Source organism: Notamacropus eugenii, chromosome 5 (assembly GCF_028372415.1).
Source record: "Notamacropus eugenii isolate mMacEug1 chromosome 5, mMacEug1.pri_v2, whole genome shotgun sequence".
NCBI classification, from domain to species: Eukaryota; Metazoa; Chordata; class Mammalia; order Diprotodontia; family Macropodidae; genus Notamacropus; species Notamacropus eugenii.
The window spans coordinates 28,889,012-28,907,168 of record NC_092876.1 but is presented as its reverse complement, the minus strand read 5'-3'; the positions used below and the strand labels follow the sequence as shown (position 1 = coordinate 28,907,168).

Genomic DNA, 18,157 nt, shown 5'->3' with positions numbered 1-18,157 from the left:
AAGAGCCATCTAAGTGTGATTGGTCATCCTTTCCCAAAACCTTCCTCTGCCACCACACCATTCCTGTCCATGGAAGCTGAGCTTTCACAGGCCTGCCAGCTAGAAAGGCTCTGACCACCTTTCTGCTGATAAACCATCTTCCTTGAAAGGACAAAGACTGATACAGCTAAATTCAAGTCAGGGTTGCAATCTGGGTTGGTTAATGATGGTGGATATATTTAAAGTAACAAATATTGTCATTGTACCTGTGTAACGCTTTATTTTATAATTTTCAAAGAACTTTCCTATAGATGATCCCTTCTGACCCATACCACAACTCTGGCACAGGGTGACAGGAAAGCAGTTCTCATCATCCCCATTTTACAGAGCATGCAAATCTAGCGCAGACTCTCAGAACTGAAAAGGAAATAAAGGAGTAACCTTAAATGAAATTTCTCTCCCAATGCAGAAACATTCTCTCTAATGCATCCCTGATGGGTGAATAACTCCCTTAATTTTACAGATGGGGAAACTAAGGCAGGAGATGAGTACCTCACCCCAGGTCACATAGTTTATTAGTGACTGAGCTGAGACTTGTACCAAGGTCTCCCAAACACCAGTCCAACATTCTTCTCATTACAGGTCCTCTCATCAAAGCAGTTCAATCATAATCTAAGAAATATCCAAAAGTGTCGAGGCTTCCATTAGCACCTTTCACTGCCCAATTCATTTCTATTTTGTGGCCAGGTGATCTTGTCATCCATGTACGGTAAGCTGAATTACTTCAAAGACCCATGAGCAAAGCACTGCACTAAGACTGGGGAGAGCAAGAGCACTACAGGTAGCATTTTGCCCTAGAAGGAAGGTCACAGTCATGGTCTACACTATCAGATTTCTGAGCTGAACTCAAGTGAAGAGACTCACTCAAGATTCTTCAGGTATGAGCAGAGCCAGGAGAGGACCCCAGAGCTTCTGATGGCAAAGACAGTACACTTTCTAAAACTCAAACTTCTCCCTGTCATCCTTGCTACACGCCTAGACCTTCAGGTCTTCCTCTGATGCTTCAACATGGTGTAGGGGTGCCATACCCTTGCTTCTCAAAAGTATGGCTGGTGGAGCCCAAGCAGTAGTAGGTCTACCATGCTGGAAAGGCTTGAGTAAGCACCCAAAGACAGTCACAGCAACTCAGGAAGATCTTCTACTTAGGTGTGGAAGGAAGCAGTTTACACTAGCACAGGGAATGCCTTTGTGCCACCTCTAAATTCTAGGTAAATAAACAATGCTAGATTTGCTTCTATTTGCCAATATTCTCTCAACACTTTTAAATGGTCAATTTCTGACCTACAGCAACATCAAATTCTCCAGTGACTTACAATGACCTGACAGAATGGAGCTTTAACAGATCACAGGCACCTCCATTTAAAGATGGAAGGGACCTCAGAGGACATCTAGTAGGAGCCAGGAGATTAGGGGACTCATCCCAAGGTTATCCAGTCAGTAAATGGCAGTGCCTGCACTACAAGAGAAAAAGAGAGGCAGTGTGGTATAGGGCAAGGAGCAGAGAGCCTGGGAGTCAGAAGATCATGGATTGTCCTGGCTCTGACATCCGTCCTTGAACACATCACTTAAATGAAGTCTGTTTCCTCATCGCTAAAAGGAGAACAAAGATCCCAATACTACCTACCTCGGGTGCCCTGAGTGCTATACAAACATCTGATTACTAAGACTGGTAGAAAAGGAGCCAGCTGTTGCTCCCCAAATTCCTCCCTTTCAGGTTGCCCCATTTTGTCATCCTTGTTGGAAAAATAAAATTAGGAGCTAGAGCATGATTCAGCTTCATCAGAAAGGGAAAGGAAATCTGATGTCTAATGAAGGTAACAATCTGAAAGGGCTGTTCACATTGCCCCACTTGCTCCTTCCTAGCTATTCTCAGTGAACAGACCAGTCCAAGGGGCTTGTACAGTTTGTTCATTCTCTGCTCATTTGATAAATATTTGTTCTCTCCCAAAAGATTTGGGAAAAATTTGTAAGCCCCCAGAGAGGGAAGAAATATGTACAACTTTTTATTCCAACAAGTGATAAGCTGCATGAGGGCTAGAGCAACAGCTTGTCTTTTTTTATCTTCCCCCAAGACCCTGCTCATATTAAGGGTTTAATGAACATTTGCTGTTTAAGTCATTTGGGGAGAGTTTTTCTATATTAAGTTCTCTAATAAAAGCAACCTGATACAGAAACAAGAGCACAGAAGTGTCCCTGAGGTTTGCTGGCTTCCACTCCCATCTATAATATTTGCTAGCTGTTACTTCTCTTAGCCTCTACTTCCCCTTCTGCAAAATGTGGACAGGGAGTTTAGCTATCTCCCTCTCAGGACTGTGATTAAAGCACTTTGCAAATAGTAAGGGCAGTGTGTAAATGTTTGCTATTATCATAACGTGATCCACCTCTAACATTCCATTTTTTATTTTTTAAGGTGCTTTCTAACACTGAAAATTTTTCTTATATCTCAAGTTCCTGACAGTTCTGACATTCTCTTTTCCAAGGCCCTTTCTGAACTTCTAATGTTTCATGATTTTATCTTTCCACATGTATATACTCATTAGCTACCAGCATATTCCTAAAAATTCACATAAATTTCAAGCTAAGACTATTTCAGCTTGGAATTAGCCCCAGGTAATAAATCCACTACATGCTCCGTCTTAAGCTGACAATTTATCACTTAGATATTTTTGTAGGATATATTATTTTGATATATCTCAAATTTGGTAAATAGTAAAATTTCAGTGAGACCCTGGGCCACTCTGGGCCTTGCTTTCACCCAGGAAATGGAGTCTTCACAGACCAAATCTGATTCCATTTCAATGATAAATGCATTTATAACAAAGCAGGATAAAGGCTCAAAAGTAAATGGATATTCTTGAAGATACCCTGATTCCTAAGCTAGCTAAGAATTCACCAAGTCATGAAAAAGAGCCATGCTCTCCTGGATACTAGATTTTTGATCTATAACATACTTGCCCTTCAAGGGAATGATATCTCTCAGAAAAGTACAAAAAGGCCTTGTGCTAACAGATATCTTAATCCAAAGTAATAATAGAGACCTGATAATGCTTTTTGAGATTGTAAATGACCCCTTGGCAATTATTGTGATGTAATTCTTAAGGACTTGAATTCACTGATAAAGTTCTTTAGTCATCTGGCTGGTAGGTGATTTCTTTCCCATTAGTCAGTTTAAGAATAGCACTGAAGTCATCTGAGAAATCCAAAAAGATTCCAGAATACAGTAGTAGCATACATAGCATGGTATACTAGAAAGAACACTGAACTGGCACTCAGGAGCCCTAACGCTGACTAGCTGTGTAAACCTGGATTAGTTAACTTCCCTTTTTGGACATCAGTCTGTTCATAATCAAATGACAGCTAAAGCCCAACCCAGTAACCTCTAAGGTTCTTACATATTCTGCTTACTGATTCACTCTCTTGTCTATATTTTCCTGTCTCCTCACTGGACCACTAAGATACTACCTGTCCTTCAAGGCTCAGCTCAAAGATCACCTCCCTGCCACCCCCACTTATTTCCTCTACCTGTCAAAAATGATCCTTCCTTCTTTACACCTTGAATGATGTTCTGCTCATCCTCTTATGCATTTGGATTCTATTTCATATTCTAGTTATTTGTGTACACGTCATATACTCCTAATAGACTTATAGTGCTAAGCCCTATGGGACATGACCCACTCCTTCTTCACCTTGGTAATGCCCCATAGTACATACTCTGTATCATCCATACACTTGAATACACCCATCACATTTAGTATGTGTTCTCCCAGCTGACTTGAGTCCCCTAGTAGTTTAAACAATCCTCTTGTAACATGGTCTCCAATCTCCTCCCTAATAACTGTCAATAAACTGACTGTACTGAATTCATTTATTTGGACAGAATTCCATTATAGTAAAGCAATTGAAATGCCTCAGTCTTATAAAGAAATTTGACCTATAATAATCTACCTGCCTTCTATTCTTACTAAAATGTTGTATTTAATACTTAGAATTTAAATTTTATTCAAATTCAGACAAATATAAACCTAATGTTGAGTTCTTACAACCTAAACCTCAGTAAATCAATCCCCCAACCCATGAAACCTTTAACTCTTGCTTACTGGAATCAGAGTAAAACCCAGTAATAACAACAAGATCCAAGGAAAACTGACAATTCTCTGTACTGATGTCATCACCAAGAACATTAGTAAAGCAACCCATTGATTTATTTGGACAATTTCAATAATCCACCAGCAAAACCTGTCAAGGAGAAAGCACTGAAAGGAGTCAGTAACAGGCTAGCAATGCACATTGCTAAGACAGGTCCAAATTTAGAGACATCAATATAAAGGCTAGAAGATTCCTCTCAAAAAGGGGGTGGAGAGGCAGGGAGAGATGGAAACGAGAGCATCACACATTAAACAAGAACCCCGGACTCAGAAGTCAGAGGGCCTGGAGCTGAGTCCAGCGACTCTGGTGACCAGAGGTGAAACTCTCTGAACCTCAGTTTATCCATCTGTAAAATAAGGTTGCTGCGCAGGAAAGCCCTGCAGAAGTGAATCTGTAGGCCTGCCCTCTGAGAAGCAGCTGGAGGGGCTGGAGATCTCTGCAGTGATATTAACTGTAGCCAGCACGCACTGTCTTAGGAAACAGCAGACAGATACCCTGACTTGGAAGTTCTCTGACATCTTCCAATTCTTGAGGTTCTTTGCCTGGGATAATAAAAAGGGAAGAAACTAGGTTTCAGTTCCATTTTGGTCACTCAATACCTTTGAAATGGAATTTTTCCCAGCAACTTATTTCAGGATCCTTAAAGAATATTTAGTTAGAAAGCTCTTCTTGATGCCTAATATGAGTTATTCGCCCCACAATTTGAATTTTTATTTTATTTGCTAGTAACCAAATGAGAATGAGAATGACCAATTACCATTTTTCTAATAAGTATCTATCTTCTAAAAAGTTCAGAAGTGCTAAGAATGAGGACAAGATAAAAAATTTTTTCCAGGAAAAGTAAGAAGTCATGATTCTCAATAAGAACTATTATATGGAAGAATAAGGACTATTCTAAGGTTTTAAGAATGAGAGCAATCCAACACTTACTCGAATTAAGTACTTCTACGTCAACAAGTTGCTAGTCACTGGTGACATCAAAGTAAAGGGTAGATGACCATTTGTTAAAGGTCTTAAGATTTAGTGCTAGAAAGGGCCTTAAGGAGAAAAATCAGTCTCAAAGCAGTTAAGTGATTCACCAGGCAGGACCTGACCCCAGTGCTGAAGTTAGGAATCATCTCAAGTAAACCAATGATTAGATAACCCCCATGGTTCTCCTTCTCAAGTGAAATATTATGATTTTATGATTGGCAGGACACATTTGATCAATCCAGAAATCATCACAAATGTTCTTATCATTCAGCTGATTTATTTTCCATCCCTATAGGAAACCACATACAAGGATCTCAAAGGTTAGAAGACTCAACTATACTGACTACATTTCTTTGGGGAAGGCGCAGATGATCTAAATCTCCACAGGTTTACAGCAACCAAACCTCCCATCCACACGAGAGAATGAGGCTCATTAGACTATGAGATGGTAAAATGTTGTATTTTTGTTTCTTCCTGACTTATTCTTTTTTCCTTAGACTGGGTATCCCCATCTTGTTCAAGCTGGACCCGTAGTGGCCTCTCCCTGTCCTATCCAGGTGCTCATCAGCAAGGAAGCTTTGGGATGCTTCTTCTGTTTCCAACTGGAAGTGTTTGGTCCCTCCTTGAGCAGCCTGGTGACCAACCTCCCTCACCCCCTTAGTATACTGTTGCTGGACTTAGTGCCTACCGCAGCTCACAACTTTTTGAGCTTTAGTGATCCCCAGCTTCAGTCTCCCCTAACCACAGGGATTACCAGGTGGGTCACCACACCCAGATCTCAGGACTTCTGCCTATGTCCAATGAAGGAAAAGGATTTCTATTTCTTAATGAGGTAGAGAAGAATTCTAAAGTCTTTTCCATTCTTCAACAAGATAAAAACCAACTTGCTGACAAAAGGACAAGTTGAGGGTTAACAAAAAGTGACCACTTTTTCAAACATGATAATTACAGGTATTAGATACTGAGAAACATGCATCAGATATAATCATCTCAGTAGTGCTTTGTTTCATCTTGTCATGGGCTTGATTCCTAATGCTGCCACTGACATAGCCTAGGCAAGTCTCTTTCACAAACCCCCACCCCCAGCTCCACATCCCTCAGTGTAAAATGGGATCACAACAGCTAAGACACTGCCCTTCCTGCCCTCCCCCATCTCACAGGTTGTTAGGAAAGCGCATTATCAAGGTGGGTTCTCATGATCCCGTTTCACAGGGTTGTTGATGAGGACTCAATGACCAACATATTCAAAGACCTCTATCACCTTAAGCTATTCCAACTGCAATCAGGCTCCTGTCTTTGTAAAGATGTTGTGGTCAAACCTATAACACTCAGTAACTGCTGCCGGTCTGATGCTGTGTACCCCCTTCCTAGAAAGTCTAAAACAACATGCCTGTATGACCAAGTGCATCCACAAAAGCAGATCCAAATGAAACACAATTATAGAAAGTAAAGACATCATTAACACAAGGAGATCCACTGCTAGGGGCAAATGTTCATTACCCTGAACATGAAACCTTAAAAGACAAATGAGTAGAATAAAATTATCCTACTCCATACATGGGTGGCAATCCCATTGGCAACATTAGAAACGTTGGTTTCTAACAGGACATCAGTATAAATAAACAACCCTATTTGTTAGCAGGGAACTGGGAGTCAAAAGACCTGGATCCCAAATCCTGGTTTGCACCTCCTAGCCATCCAATCTTAGGGAAAGGTTCTTCCTAGCCCTGGACCTGCTTCCCCAGCTGTAAAATCAGAGACCTGGACAAAATATTCTCCAAGGTTACTTCCAGCTCTAAAACTTGTGAAATACCATGTTTTACCTCCATAACTGCTTGGATATCATGGACATTCAAACATTTGGTGACTAAAGACGTAAAAGAGGAAAGAGAGGAAATGATCCTGATAAAGCTGCCCGGCCACAAGCTAAAATGGGCTACATATAACACCTAAAATGATTTGATGCTGCTTAAACAGAGAGGTGGGACAGGGGAACAACATACTAAGGCAAATATGGTGACATAGTGTTCAATAAACCCCAAGGTCTCAGTTATCAGGGAATGATTATCTGACAAAAAACTACTGGGAAAATAGCAGAAATTAAGTTCTAACACCTCAAACTATACAACAAAATAAGATCCCAAAAGGTTAAATGACCTAGGTATAAAAGGTTTTATCATAAACAAACTACAGTAGCAATAAGAAATTACCTGAGGAATCTATGGATGGGGAAAGAATTCATGACTAAGAAAGTACTAGAAAGGATCACACAGGACAAAATGAACAATTTTGATTACAGAAAAAGTTTTAAAAGTTTTTCCACAAATAAATCTAATGTAGTAAAAATTAGACGGGAAATCAGTAACAAGGGAAAAAAGCTTTTCAACAAGTTTCTCAAATAAAGGACTTATATTAAGATATGTAAAGAACTGATTGAAATTTATGAAACTAAGAGTTATTCCCTAATAGATAAATGACGAAAGGAAATAGATAGGCAGTTTCCAAAAGAAGAAATCCAAACAATAAACAATCACATATTTTTTAAATGCTCTCAATCAATAATAACTGGAGAAATGCAAATTAAAGTAACTGAGCTTAATTTCATCTCTATCAGACTGGAAGATATGAAAAAAAGAAGAAAATGACAAATGTTGGAGGAATAGGTCAGTCATTCTGGAAACTAATCTAGAATGACTCCCAGAAAGATGACAAACTATACATAGTCAGATATATTACTACTAGGCCTATACTTAAAAGGAATTAAATAAAGAGGAAAAGCATCTATTTATACAAAAATAACATAGCAGCTCTTCTCATGGTAGCCCCAAATTGGAAACTTAAAGGGGTATCCTGTTGAGGAATGGCTAAACAAATTATGGTATATGAATGTAATGGAAGATTACTATGCCATAAGAAATTATGAAAAAATTTCAGAGGAAATTGGCAAGGCCTCTATGAACTGATAGAGAGTAAAGTGAGCAAAACTAGGAGCACAATTTTTGATGGAAAAAACTCTGAAAGACTTTCAAACTCTGATCAAAGGAATGAGAAGTTACAAGTCCAGAAGAATGAAGCTGAAACATTTAAAATGCAAAAAAGAGATTTTTGGACAGGGTTAGGGGAATTTGTTTTTGCCAGCATATGCAGGTATGTATGGAGGGTTTTATTTTGGATTTTTTTATTTTCTCAAAGGGGAAGGGAGAATAGTGGGAAAAAGACATTAATCTTTAAAATATTTGCTAATTTTAAAAAAATTAAAATGTAAGATGTGTTTTATGCACTGGGAAATATCAAATCCACTTGCTACTTCCACAAATGTTACTATTTCTAGGCTTTTGTATCCAGTAGTTGCTTATGTGTCAAATGCAGTTTTACAGACCCACTATTACAACACTCTGGAACCTTTCTGGAGCTCTCAGATAACTTTCATTTTATTCTTTAAATGACTAATAGGAAAGAAATTTCCTACCAGCCAGATGACTAAAGAAATTAATCAATGAAATCAAGTCATTAAGAATTACATCACAATAGTAGCATCTTTGCCAAGAGATCTAACTACAATCTCAAAAAGCCTTATCAGGTCGTTATTACTCTGGATTAAAACAAGGCCTTTTAGAAGTACTTGGAGAGAAATTATTCCCTTGAAGGGCAAGCATGTTATAGACCAAAAACCTAGTATACAGGATGCTAATAAAATCTCATATCAATTCATTACCTACTTTAATGTGTACACAATCAATTTGTTGCTAAACAAAGGGAGCTTCCTAATTATTGGTGGCAATTAATGGCAATCATTTTGTTTGGTCTGAATCTTAATAATCTAATGCTTATCAGTTACCCAGCCTGCAGAAGGTTCCCAGCACTAGAGAATAACAACCACAGTTTTGGCCTTTCCTTCATGGAGAGATGAGAAATCTGAGAGTTTTTTGTTCAGGTATGTAACACAACTATATTTTGCAGATTTTCCCCCAAATGAGACATTCAGTGATCTATTCAGAGACCTCTGTGCTCAATCCTGGCAGCATAGCAGAGTGGACATGGCACTGGATCTGGACTGGCAGTCACGAGAAACATATGTTCAAGTACAACTTTCAACTGATAATCATTTGCATAAAAGCGTAACAATAGAAAAGAGCAAGAATTGGTCACTGCCCTTTAGGAAGAGAAAAGCAGCAGATGCCTGGAGAAGCTAGCATTCTAGCCTTGGGGGATTACAAAATTAAGAAGAGGCAATCTAAATGTAGCAGAGAGGAGCTGTACGGAGTTCAGGAAATGGTAAGAGTTTGGAGTACTCAGAGAAGGACTTTGTTTCACATGGCTCCCATGGATTCAATGACTATCTCTAAGCAGATGATTTTCAGATCTACTCCTCCACCCCTAACCTCTCCCCTAACCTACTGGAGGTCAACAGCCCTACTGGACATGTTGAATAGGATGTCCCACATCCTTAAACACAGCTGACCCTGTCTCTTCTCCAACACCACCACCACTCAGGTGCTCATCTCCTCATGTCAGGACTATTGGAATAGCCTGCTAGTGAGTCTCCCAGTCTCAATTCTCTACTCAGTCCACTCAATCCTTCAACCAACTATCTAAACCCACAAGTCTGACCACGTTTCTCCCTGCTACTCCATAAACTTCCAAGGTCAAATATTAAATCCTGTTCGGCTTTTGTAGCCTTTCAGAAATTGCCCCCTTCTTACAATTTAGTGCCCTCCAATAATCTAGAATCCAGGGACACCAGTCTCTTTGCTATCTGCACACAAGACACTATTCTGACTGTCCTTTTCACCAGCTAGCCCTGCAATCTAATGGAGAAAACAATGTGCATATAACTGTGTACAAGACCATGAATGAGAAGAAAAGCTATCTCCCAAGGTGATTCATTCTACTTTTAAAAGTACAGCTGTTAGTTTTTCCTATTAATGAGCCAAACTCTTCCTCTCTGTGACTTCCTCCCAACTTACTCCTGGTTATTGTTGTCTGGGCCCAAACAGAGCAGTTCTAAACTCTTTTCCACATGACAAAGAACCAAGCCTCCATATACTTGGACACATCCACCCTGTTCAGTCCAAGGGTTCTCCTAGCTGATCCTCTTAGTGTACAGTCTCCAATCTCCTTATCCTTGCCACCTTCCTCTGGAAACATGTCACCAAAACTCAAAGAGCACTTAACGCATGGTCTAAGCCATGAGTTGTGAGACCAGAGCCACCCTTGTCCTGAAAAGAACACTCTTTCAAGGCAGCTTAAGATTACACTAGCTTTTCTGGCTGCCATGTTATAGGACATTGACTGCAGTGAACTTGCAGTCCACCAGACCCTCCTGGTCTTTTTGTATTCAAACCTGCTTTGGCCTAAAGGCAAAGTATGATCGTGACAAGGCCAGATCATGCCAGAATGCTGCCCAACTGCCAAAGGAAACCAAAGCAACATAAAAAATGTAGAAAGGTGCCCACAAATGCATAATTCTACTATCAAAATGGTTTCACAAGATGAAAATATTAGTTACAATAAAGAGGGTAAGAAAAAATAGAGTCAGTTGAAGTAAATGCAAATTATGCTCTGAGTTATTTGCAAGAATAATTCCCCTTCAAAAAGGCAAGGTAAAGCTTACTATACCAAACATTAGAGAGAAAACTTTTCAGAAAATCAACATAAGGGATTTGTTTGTTCTTAATACCAGCAATCCAAGTTCTATTCAAATCACTGCTATTTGATATTCTAGATCAACAAGGATTCAGCACAAAAAACTCAGTACTGTTCTTCAAACAAGATGCCTAGAGGTGCATGCTGGAGTATGCCATGATCCTCACCATAGAAAGTCTTCCCCAACCCTACCACTTCCCAAATTATAAACAAATCTCCATATAGATATGTCAAAGAAAAGCACTGTTTGTTTGATTTTTTTAAAACCATCCACAAGAAAACAAAAAGAGACCCCTGGTCCAAGCCCTTCACTCCTAAAGGAGAGCTCCAAACCCAAGCCCTTAGGGCAAAGGTGCCCTCTCTGCACTCTGGCTCTGAACCTGGCTTCTGCATCTCTGCCAAGGCGAATGGACCTGCTTGCAATCAGTCTAGTGAAACCCAGGAACCCCCTCCTACCTCTTCTCAGATAAAGTTAAATGCATTTATAAAATAAAATACATCAAGAGTACAATGGAAACCAAATAGTATGATATTCTTGTGGAAAGTTATCTTAAAAAGGTAGTTCATAAACCCTGAATTTATGCCCCATGTCAGTAAAACCCCAAAGAAGGACTGATAAGTGGGAAGCCTGCCACATACTCACTGGGACCCTGGACAAGTACTTGACTTTTCTGAACCTCCATTTCTATGAAGAGTTTAGACTAAATCATCTTTAGGGCTACTTGCAGCCCTAAAATACATGGGCACATAAGGGGGGACTGAGGCCTGCATCTTTGTAGAGGAAATGTGACAGCAAGAGATTGGAGGGACAGCAGGGCAGCAGCCCTATTAAGCCCTTTTACCCCATGTCCCCAGCTTCCACCCTAATTTAGGCCCTTGGCACCACTGGCCCAGATTCTTCCTCCTCCTCCTCCTCTTCAAGGGTCCTTCCTGCCTCCAGTCTCTCTCCCTGTTCATTTGTCCATCACAGGGCTGCCAAAGTGATGTTCCCCAAGCATGGGTCAGTTCCCTTCTCAATCAATTCCAATGGTTTCCTATCAGCTTTAGTATCAAATAGAAACTCCTCTGTTTGGCAGGTTAAGCTCCTCATGATATGGCCCAATGCATTACACATTACTCCTCTTCAGGTACTCTACAATCCAGCCAAATCAGCCTTCTTTTCCAATCAGGGGAATTCCCTGTTTCAGTTTCAATTCAATAAGTATTTATTAACTGCCTACCACAGGCAGGCTATAAACTCTGATGTTTGTTGATTCTCTGACCTGCCAGCTTTATGGCACATGCCTTTCTTTTGTGTACATTTTGGTCCAGCCACACTGGCCTTTTGACTGCTCCTCAGAGGATGATCATACATTCCCCAACTCTACACCTGGAATGCCCTCCATGCTATGAGAGGCCTTTCCTGACCCACAGAGGCCAGTGTCCTTGCATCTCATCTGGGGGTGCCTGCGTGAGTGAGCAGTTCTCGCCAGACAGAATACAAATCCCCTGATGGCAAGGACAGTCTCATTTTGTCTCTGTAGGCCTGGTATCAAGGATAGCACATGGCACCTAGAAACTAGATTGGCCTGAAGGAGGGCCTTTATGGTCCCTTTTGGCTCTAAATCCCAATCTGTCTTCCTAGGGTCTTACAAACCCACCTCCGGAAGGACAAAGAAAGGTAGCAGGCTGCAAAATCGGGGTCAGGACACCTGGACACAAACCCTCCCTCTGCCACCATCTACAATGGCCAGACATGACCTGGGCATGCTGCTTCACCTCTCCAAGCTTGTTTCTTCACCCACTGGGTGAACTGGAAACACTAGGTAATCTCTAAGTGTCCTTTTCAGCTCTGAAGCCTGTGGATCTTTCTCCATATTCCAGGCAGGAATTGATGAAGGCCTTCACCAGGATGGCAGGAACAAGGGATGGATGCAAGAAAGGTTGTGACAAAATCTGTTCCCACCCCTAAGTCACTGGCATGCATTTCGCAAGGACTCACTTCCCCCCACCCAATCCTATTAAAATCTTAAGAGTCTTTTCTCCTATTCCACTGTAGCCCCATTTGTTTTCAGGTTTTTGCCAGTGTACAGCACCCCAAAAGTCTTGGCCTGAATTGTGCCAGAATGGAGAGAGTATGGGGAAGGAAAAGAAGGTGAGAGAAGAATGGTGAAAGAGAAAAGCTCGGATCAGATCTGTTTCTGCCCAATGCCACAGCCTCCATCTTCAGAGGCCTTCCAAAGAGGTTTCCAGATGAAGAAATGCCACCACTTTGAAAACAAAGAGCCCCAGCTGGCACATTAGCTGATCCAGACAGCCAAGAATGACACCTCAGAAGTCTGCATTGCAAAAGCCAACGGCATTATCTGGTCGGGTCTGCGACATGTATCTAGGAAATCTGATGGTCTTTGGTGCAAGTCAAGAAAACTCCCTCCTCTGTGCCTGTCTATTTAACTCCTACTGTGTGAACCTCTAGGAGTTCACAAGGACAACCTGGACATTTTTTCAGAACACTAGGGAAGCTCTCCAAAGTTCCCATGGACAGAGATGGGATAATGGACAGAAAACTGGCTTTGGTGGATCACAAGACCCAGTTTCAAGACCTGGCTCTGCCACTTACTGTTTGACTTTAAGGAAGAACCAGAATCATAAAGTTTTTCTGTATAAGGAGCTAAGATTATCCGGTCCAACATCTACAGATGAAAAGAACAGGCTCCAAGAGGTGCTAGGGCTTGCCCAGAAGCACACATGGCTCTTACATCAAGGATCTACCCAGGCAAACTTGCATCTCTGGGCCCTTCCTGCTGCCCTATGTTACTACTTCATCTCTAAAAGGAGAGGACTGTGGTGAAGGCATAGCACCTGTATCACAGGTCAATGGGAAGCTCCAATGAGAACACATGCAGAAGACCACACAATTATAGCCACTAATCTGTTAGGAAAGCATGTCCAGTCTCAGAACTCTTGATCTCTTCCCCCACATCCACATTAAGGAAAATTTGGAATGCTTTATGATACCAGCTTCCCAATTAAAATAAATTGACAGTATCCAGTTATCACTTACCTACCCAAGTGCCATTAACAGAAACATTCCTCAGTTCTTTCAGCAAACACTGACAAACCCCTCACATATATACTATTGGATCCTCTTGCATCAGTGAAGCTCATCTCTAGGACTACAAAATTTCGAGCACTGGATCCCTGAAGACCACTTACTCTGCCCCTCATCTACTCTTCCCCAAGACCACAGAGCCAGGGCTAGAACCCAGGACTTAAGGCTCTTCCCATACTCCCACACAGTACCTCACACAGATTCCTGAGTTGCTGAGGAATCAATGGTTCAATTCTGTGGATCACCCTGAATATGGCTCTTCATCTGAAAAGTGTTCACATAGAACTATTTCTTTAAAAGTGCTAGAATAAACAAAGACCAATCAGTGGTTCACTTATAGGACCCTCACAGATGATCACTGTTTTAATAAGCAATTACCCTAAGGGCACAAAAACCCCCAGATTTTGGTTTAATTTGCTCATAAAAATCACTTCACTTTCCAAGTGGTCAGGATCCAATTCCTTAGTTAAGGAAGGAATAAGAATCATGAGGTAGAGTGCTATGGTGAGCAAAGATTCTGGATTCTAGTCCTGGCTGACACCAAATAGAAGCTGGTGAACCAGCAGCAAGTTGCTTATCCCTTTGCAGGCTTCAGTTCCCCAAACGTGAAATGAGGGCACTGGACAATGTGAGTTCCATGGGCTTGTCCATGGCTGACAGCAGGATAATGGAGCAGAAGGAACATTGGTTTTGGTGTTTGAGAACATGGGTTCAAATCCTGGCTCTATTAACTGCCTGGGTAACCTTGGACAAATCACCTCTCTGGTCTCAGTTTCCCCATCTTTAAAAATACGGGGACTCAAATGATTTCTGAAGTTCTTTTCTATCTATGATGCTAATAACGACATATTTTTATGTCACTTTATGGTTTGCAAAGTACTTTACAAATGTGAATTCATTTGCTCCTCACAACAACCCTGCAAGGCTGATGCTACTATGGTTTCCATTTTACAGGTGAGGAAACACAAAGTCAAGTGAGTTGCCCAAGGTCACACAGCTAGTGAGTGTCTCAGGCCTTCCTGACTCCCTGTCCAGAGGCACTGAACCCCGCAGCTGCCCTAGAGAAGGAATATATTATCTCTAGAGATGAAGAAAGGCCCCAAATCTTAATAACTAAAGAAGACAGGTCTGAACACATGTCTTCCAACTTTCAGGCTTCTTCCACAGACCCCACAAACTGCTGAATCCCTATGTGGAGGCCAAAAGAATTAAAGCAGTATCCTCTGATAAAGCCTATCACGTAGCTCCTAACAGAGATGAAGAAAAGAAGGCCAAGACTGAGGCTAGCAGCCCCCCACCCTGACCCTGCAAGGGAGGAGGGCCACTGGAGCTATCAGGGCACAGGAGCCCACACCCTACTGCAGCGAGGAAGCGCTGCTTGGCTCTGGGAGAACTTGCAACACTAGAGGGCAAAGACCTGACTGACACTTGGCACTCTCCCTTTCAACAAACAACTGGCAGAGCACTTTCCCAACCTTTTTGACATCACCATTTTGTAGCCCAGGAGGCAGAGGTACAAAAGACACCAAGAGGGAATCTGTGCACCCCGATCCACACGGCTGACCTGAGGTGACCCGGGGTGTGTGTGGAGAAGCGGGGGGGCCACATGGCCCGGCAGCAGACTCCTAAACTGAACCCCCAGCAACCTTCTGGCCAGGTCCTGGGGGGCGGGGTGGGGGCTGTGAGAAAAGGAGAAACGTTAAGGAAAACAGACCTAGAAATCGCTTTCACAAAACTGAAAAATCTGCTTTATAAGTTTGGGAGGGAGAGTAAAATAAGGAAACAAGGGGAAGAAAGGGCAGCAGGCCCCTCTTGGATGCGGGGCAGGGGGCAGGGGCCGGGGGAGCAGCCCAGACTCCCCGACCCCCCGAGGCACCGCGCAGGTACCGGCCCGGCGGGGGGCACCAGGCTCCGAGCTCGGCTCGGGGCCCTCCAGGTGTCTGCAGAACCGGGAGCAAGGAGAGACCAGGCCCCGGCTCCGCAGGAGGGGGAGGGGAAGGAGGGAGCCCTCCCCCGAGCTCCGGAGGGAAAGCCATCCCTGGGGGCTCCAAGGGGGATGCCACCCCCTGCTCCAAGAATGCCTCCATTGTTCCCAGGCTCTGCCGCCGCCGCCCCCCATCAGAGAATGCACGGGGATCGGGGGGACGGACAGGAGCCCCGATGCTCCCCTCAGGACTCCCGCAGACTGCGCGGCCCTGACGGGGAAGGGGCACAGATGGGTCCCCCATCGAGCCCTCCCCGGATCCGCACTGCCCGAACTGGGAGAAAGGGGGGATGCACCAGCAGGAAGAAAGGGAGCCTGGTCCGAGGCTGCTCCTGGGGAATCCGCAGGGCCTGGCCTCCCCCTGCCCACTCGCCCCGCGCCCCCTGCTCCCCCCCCCGCAGTGCAGCCTGGCAGCGCCCCCCCCCCCGCGGTGCCCGCCGGCAGCGCCCCTCCCTAGCCCACCCCGCCCCCGGCCAGGCCCGAGCCCTGGCTCCCCCACTCACCGGGCTCAGCGCGGGCCGGGCCTGGGGGCTCGGGCAGGCGGAGGCGGCGGCGGCGGCCCCGGCGCCATGTTCTCTGCTGCCGCTGCTGCTGCCGCCGCTGCTGCCGCCGCTGTTGCTGCTGCTCCTGCTGCCGCTGCTGCTGCTGCTGCTGCTGCGGCCGCTGCCGCCGCCGCCGCCCGGGCCGGGAGGGGGAGGGGCCGGCGGAGGGGAGGAGAGGGGGAGGGGCCGCGCTCCCGCGCCCTCCCTCACACCCTGCCGGGCTCGGGCGAGGACGGGGGCGGCCGCTGCGAACGGCGGGCCGGGCCGCGCTGTACCGCGCCGCAGCCCTGCCCTGCCCTCCCCAGGCGCCGCCGCGAGAGCCGGCCCGAGCGCGCGCGACGAGGCCGTGGGAAGGTGGCGGAGGGGCGGGGAGGGGAAGCGTGAGCCCCAGCGCGAGCGAGCGCACGCGCGAGGTACCCCGGCCAACCGCCGCCGAGGCTGGCTGGCGGGGGGAGGGGCGGGAAGGGGCGGGAAGGGGCGCGAGACCCGGTGCGAGTCGGGGGGGTGGAGGGGAGAGACGGGAGAGAGGCCCGAGCGCGCGCACGCTCCCCGGCGCGCGACACAACACAGTGCGAGGGGGCGGGGGCCTGCGAGCGTGCACGCCCCCGAGGCGCTAGCCGCAGCGGGGCGGGGGGCGCGTGCGCGACAGTCTCTACTCTAGAGCCGCGGGAGGCACCCGGAGGCCGGGGTAGGAGAGAGGGCGCGGCGCGCCCGGTGCGAGGCCTCTCACGCGGACGCGCGCGGGCGCACCGAACCTCCCAGCGCCGCGACAGAAGGAGGGGGAAAGGGAGGCTAAGTCCGCCTAGCGCGAACCCACCGGCTCGCGCGAGGTGTGATCCGCCAATGAGATCGCGGGGCGGGCCCGAGCCGCAGCCCCCATTGGGGAGCGGGCTGAGGGGGCGCGCGTCGGAGCCGCCTTGGCGAGCCCGAAGAAAACGCGGAGGGGAGGGCCAGGGCAGGGCCGCGGCCCGAGAGGGAGTTGGAGAGCCTAGGGGGTGTGGTCTCTACCACCCAATCAGAGGTTCGGCTCCCGTAGGTCCCGCCCAGGGGGCGGGGCCGGGCAGCGCGTGCTCTCCTGTGGCTGAGGCCGGCTGGGCATCAGCTGGGCAGCCCCGAGACTGGACGGCTGGGGGGCTGGCAGCTGGTCGGTGCTGGCCCCAGGGGCCGCCGCGGACCTACCCAGAGCTTCCAGTGCAGAAAGAGCCGGAAACGAGAAAGAAACGTCCCTGCCGCTAGGATCCGGACCAGAGGCTGGTCCGCCCTCTAGGCCCTCTCGAACAGGGCCGAGCGCCTTTGGAGTTCCTGAGTCTCTTGGAATATCTGCCTTCAAGGCTCATCCGAGACTTCCCCATGAGACTGCCCTCTCCCTCCTGTAATTAATTTGTAAGGTTTCAAATATCTACCTGGGGGCGGGGGGGTTCATTTTTGTCTGCACAAAGTAGGAGATTAAAATTCTTGTCAAATTGAACTAAAGGCCGAGCCAGAAAAGGAAAGGGCCTCTGGATCTGGTTCGGCATTTACCAGCTGTGTGGTCTCAGGATAAATCACCTTCCTTCCGAGTCTCCTGTCGGGCTGTCAATGAAGGAAGTGGACCGGGATGCCCTCTTAGTACCAGCCCCATCTGTTATCCATGGTGCAAACCAGCTTTGAGTGAAAGTAGGAATTCTAAGATGTGGAAATGAAGGATGGTCCAGGCCCCCTAGGACCTGGATAAAGGCAGACAAGCTGAAAATGGAA

The 18,157-nt window shown here is 45.6% G+C and overlaps 1 protein-coding gene across 1 annotated transcript in view; it reads right to left on the bottom strand.

Annotated features, from left to right (window-relative positions):
* The window catches only part of LOC140507443 (uncharacterized), a 66,336-nt gene extending 49,036 nt beyond the window's left edge, over window positions 1-17,300 (bottom strand). Inside the window, exons 1-2 of the mRNA XM_072615532.1 lie at window positions 17,238-17,300; window positions 16,382-17,033 (exon numbers count right to left, since the gene is read on the bottom strand). Coding sequence (XP_072471633.1) covers window positions 16,382-17,033; window positions 17,238-17,300 — 715 coding nt within the window. The remainder of the gene's footprint in view (window positions 1-16,381; window positions 17,034-17,237) is intronic.
* Window positions 17,301-18,157: the final 857 nt, after the last annotated feature.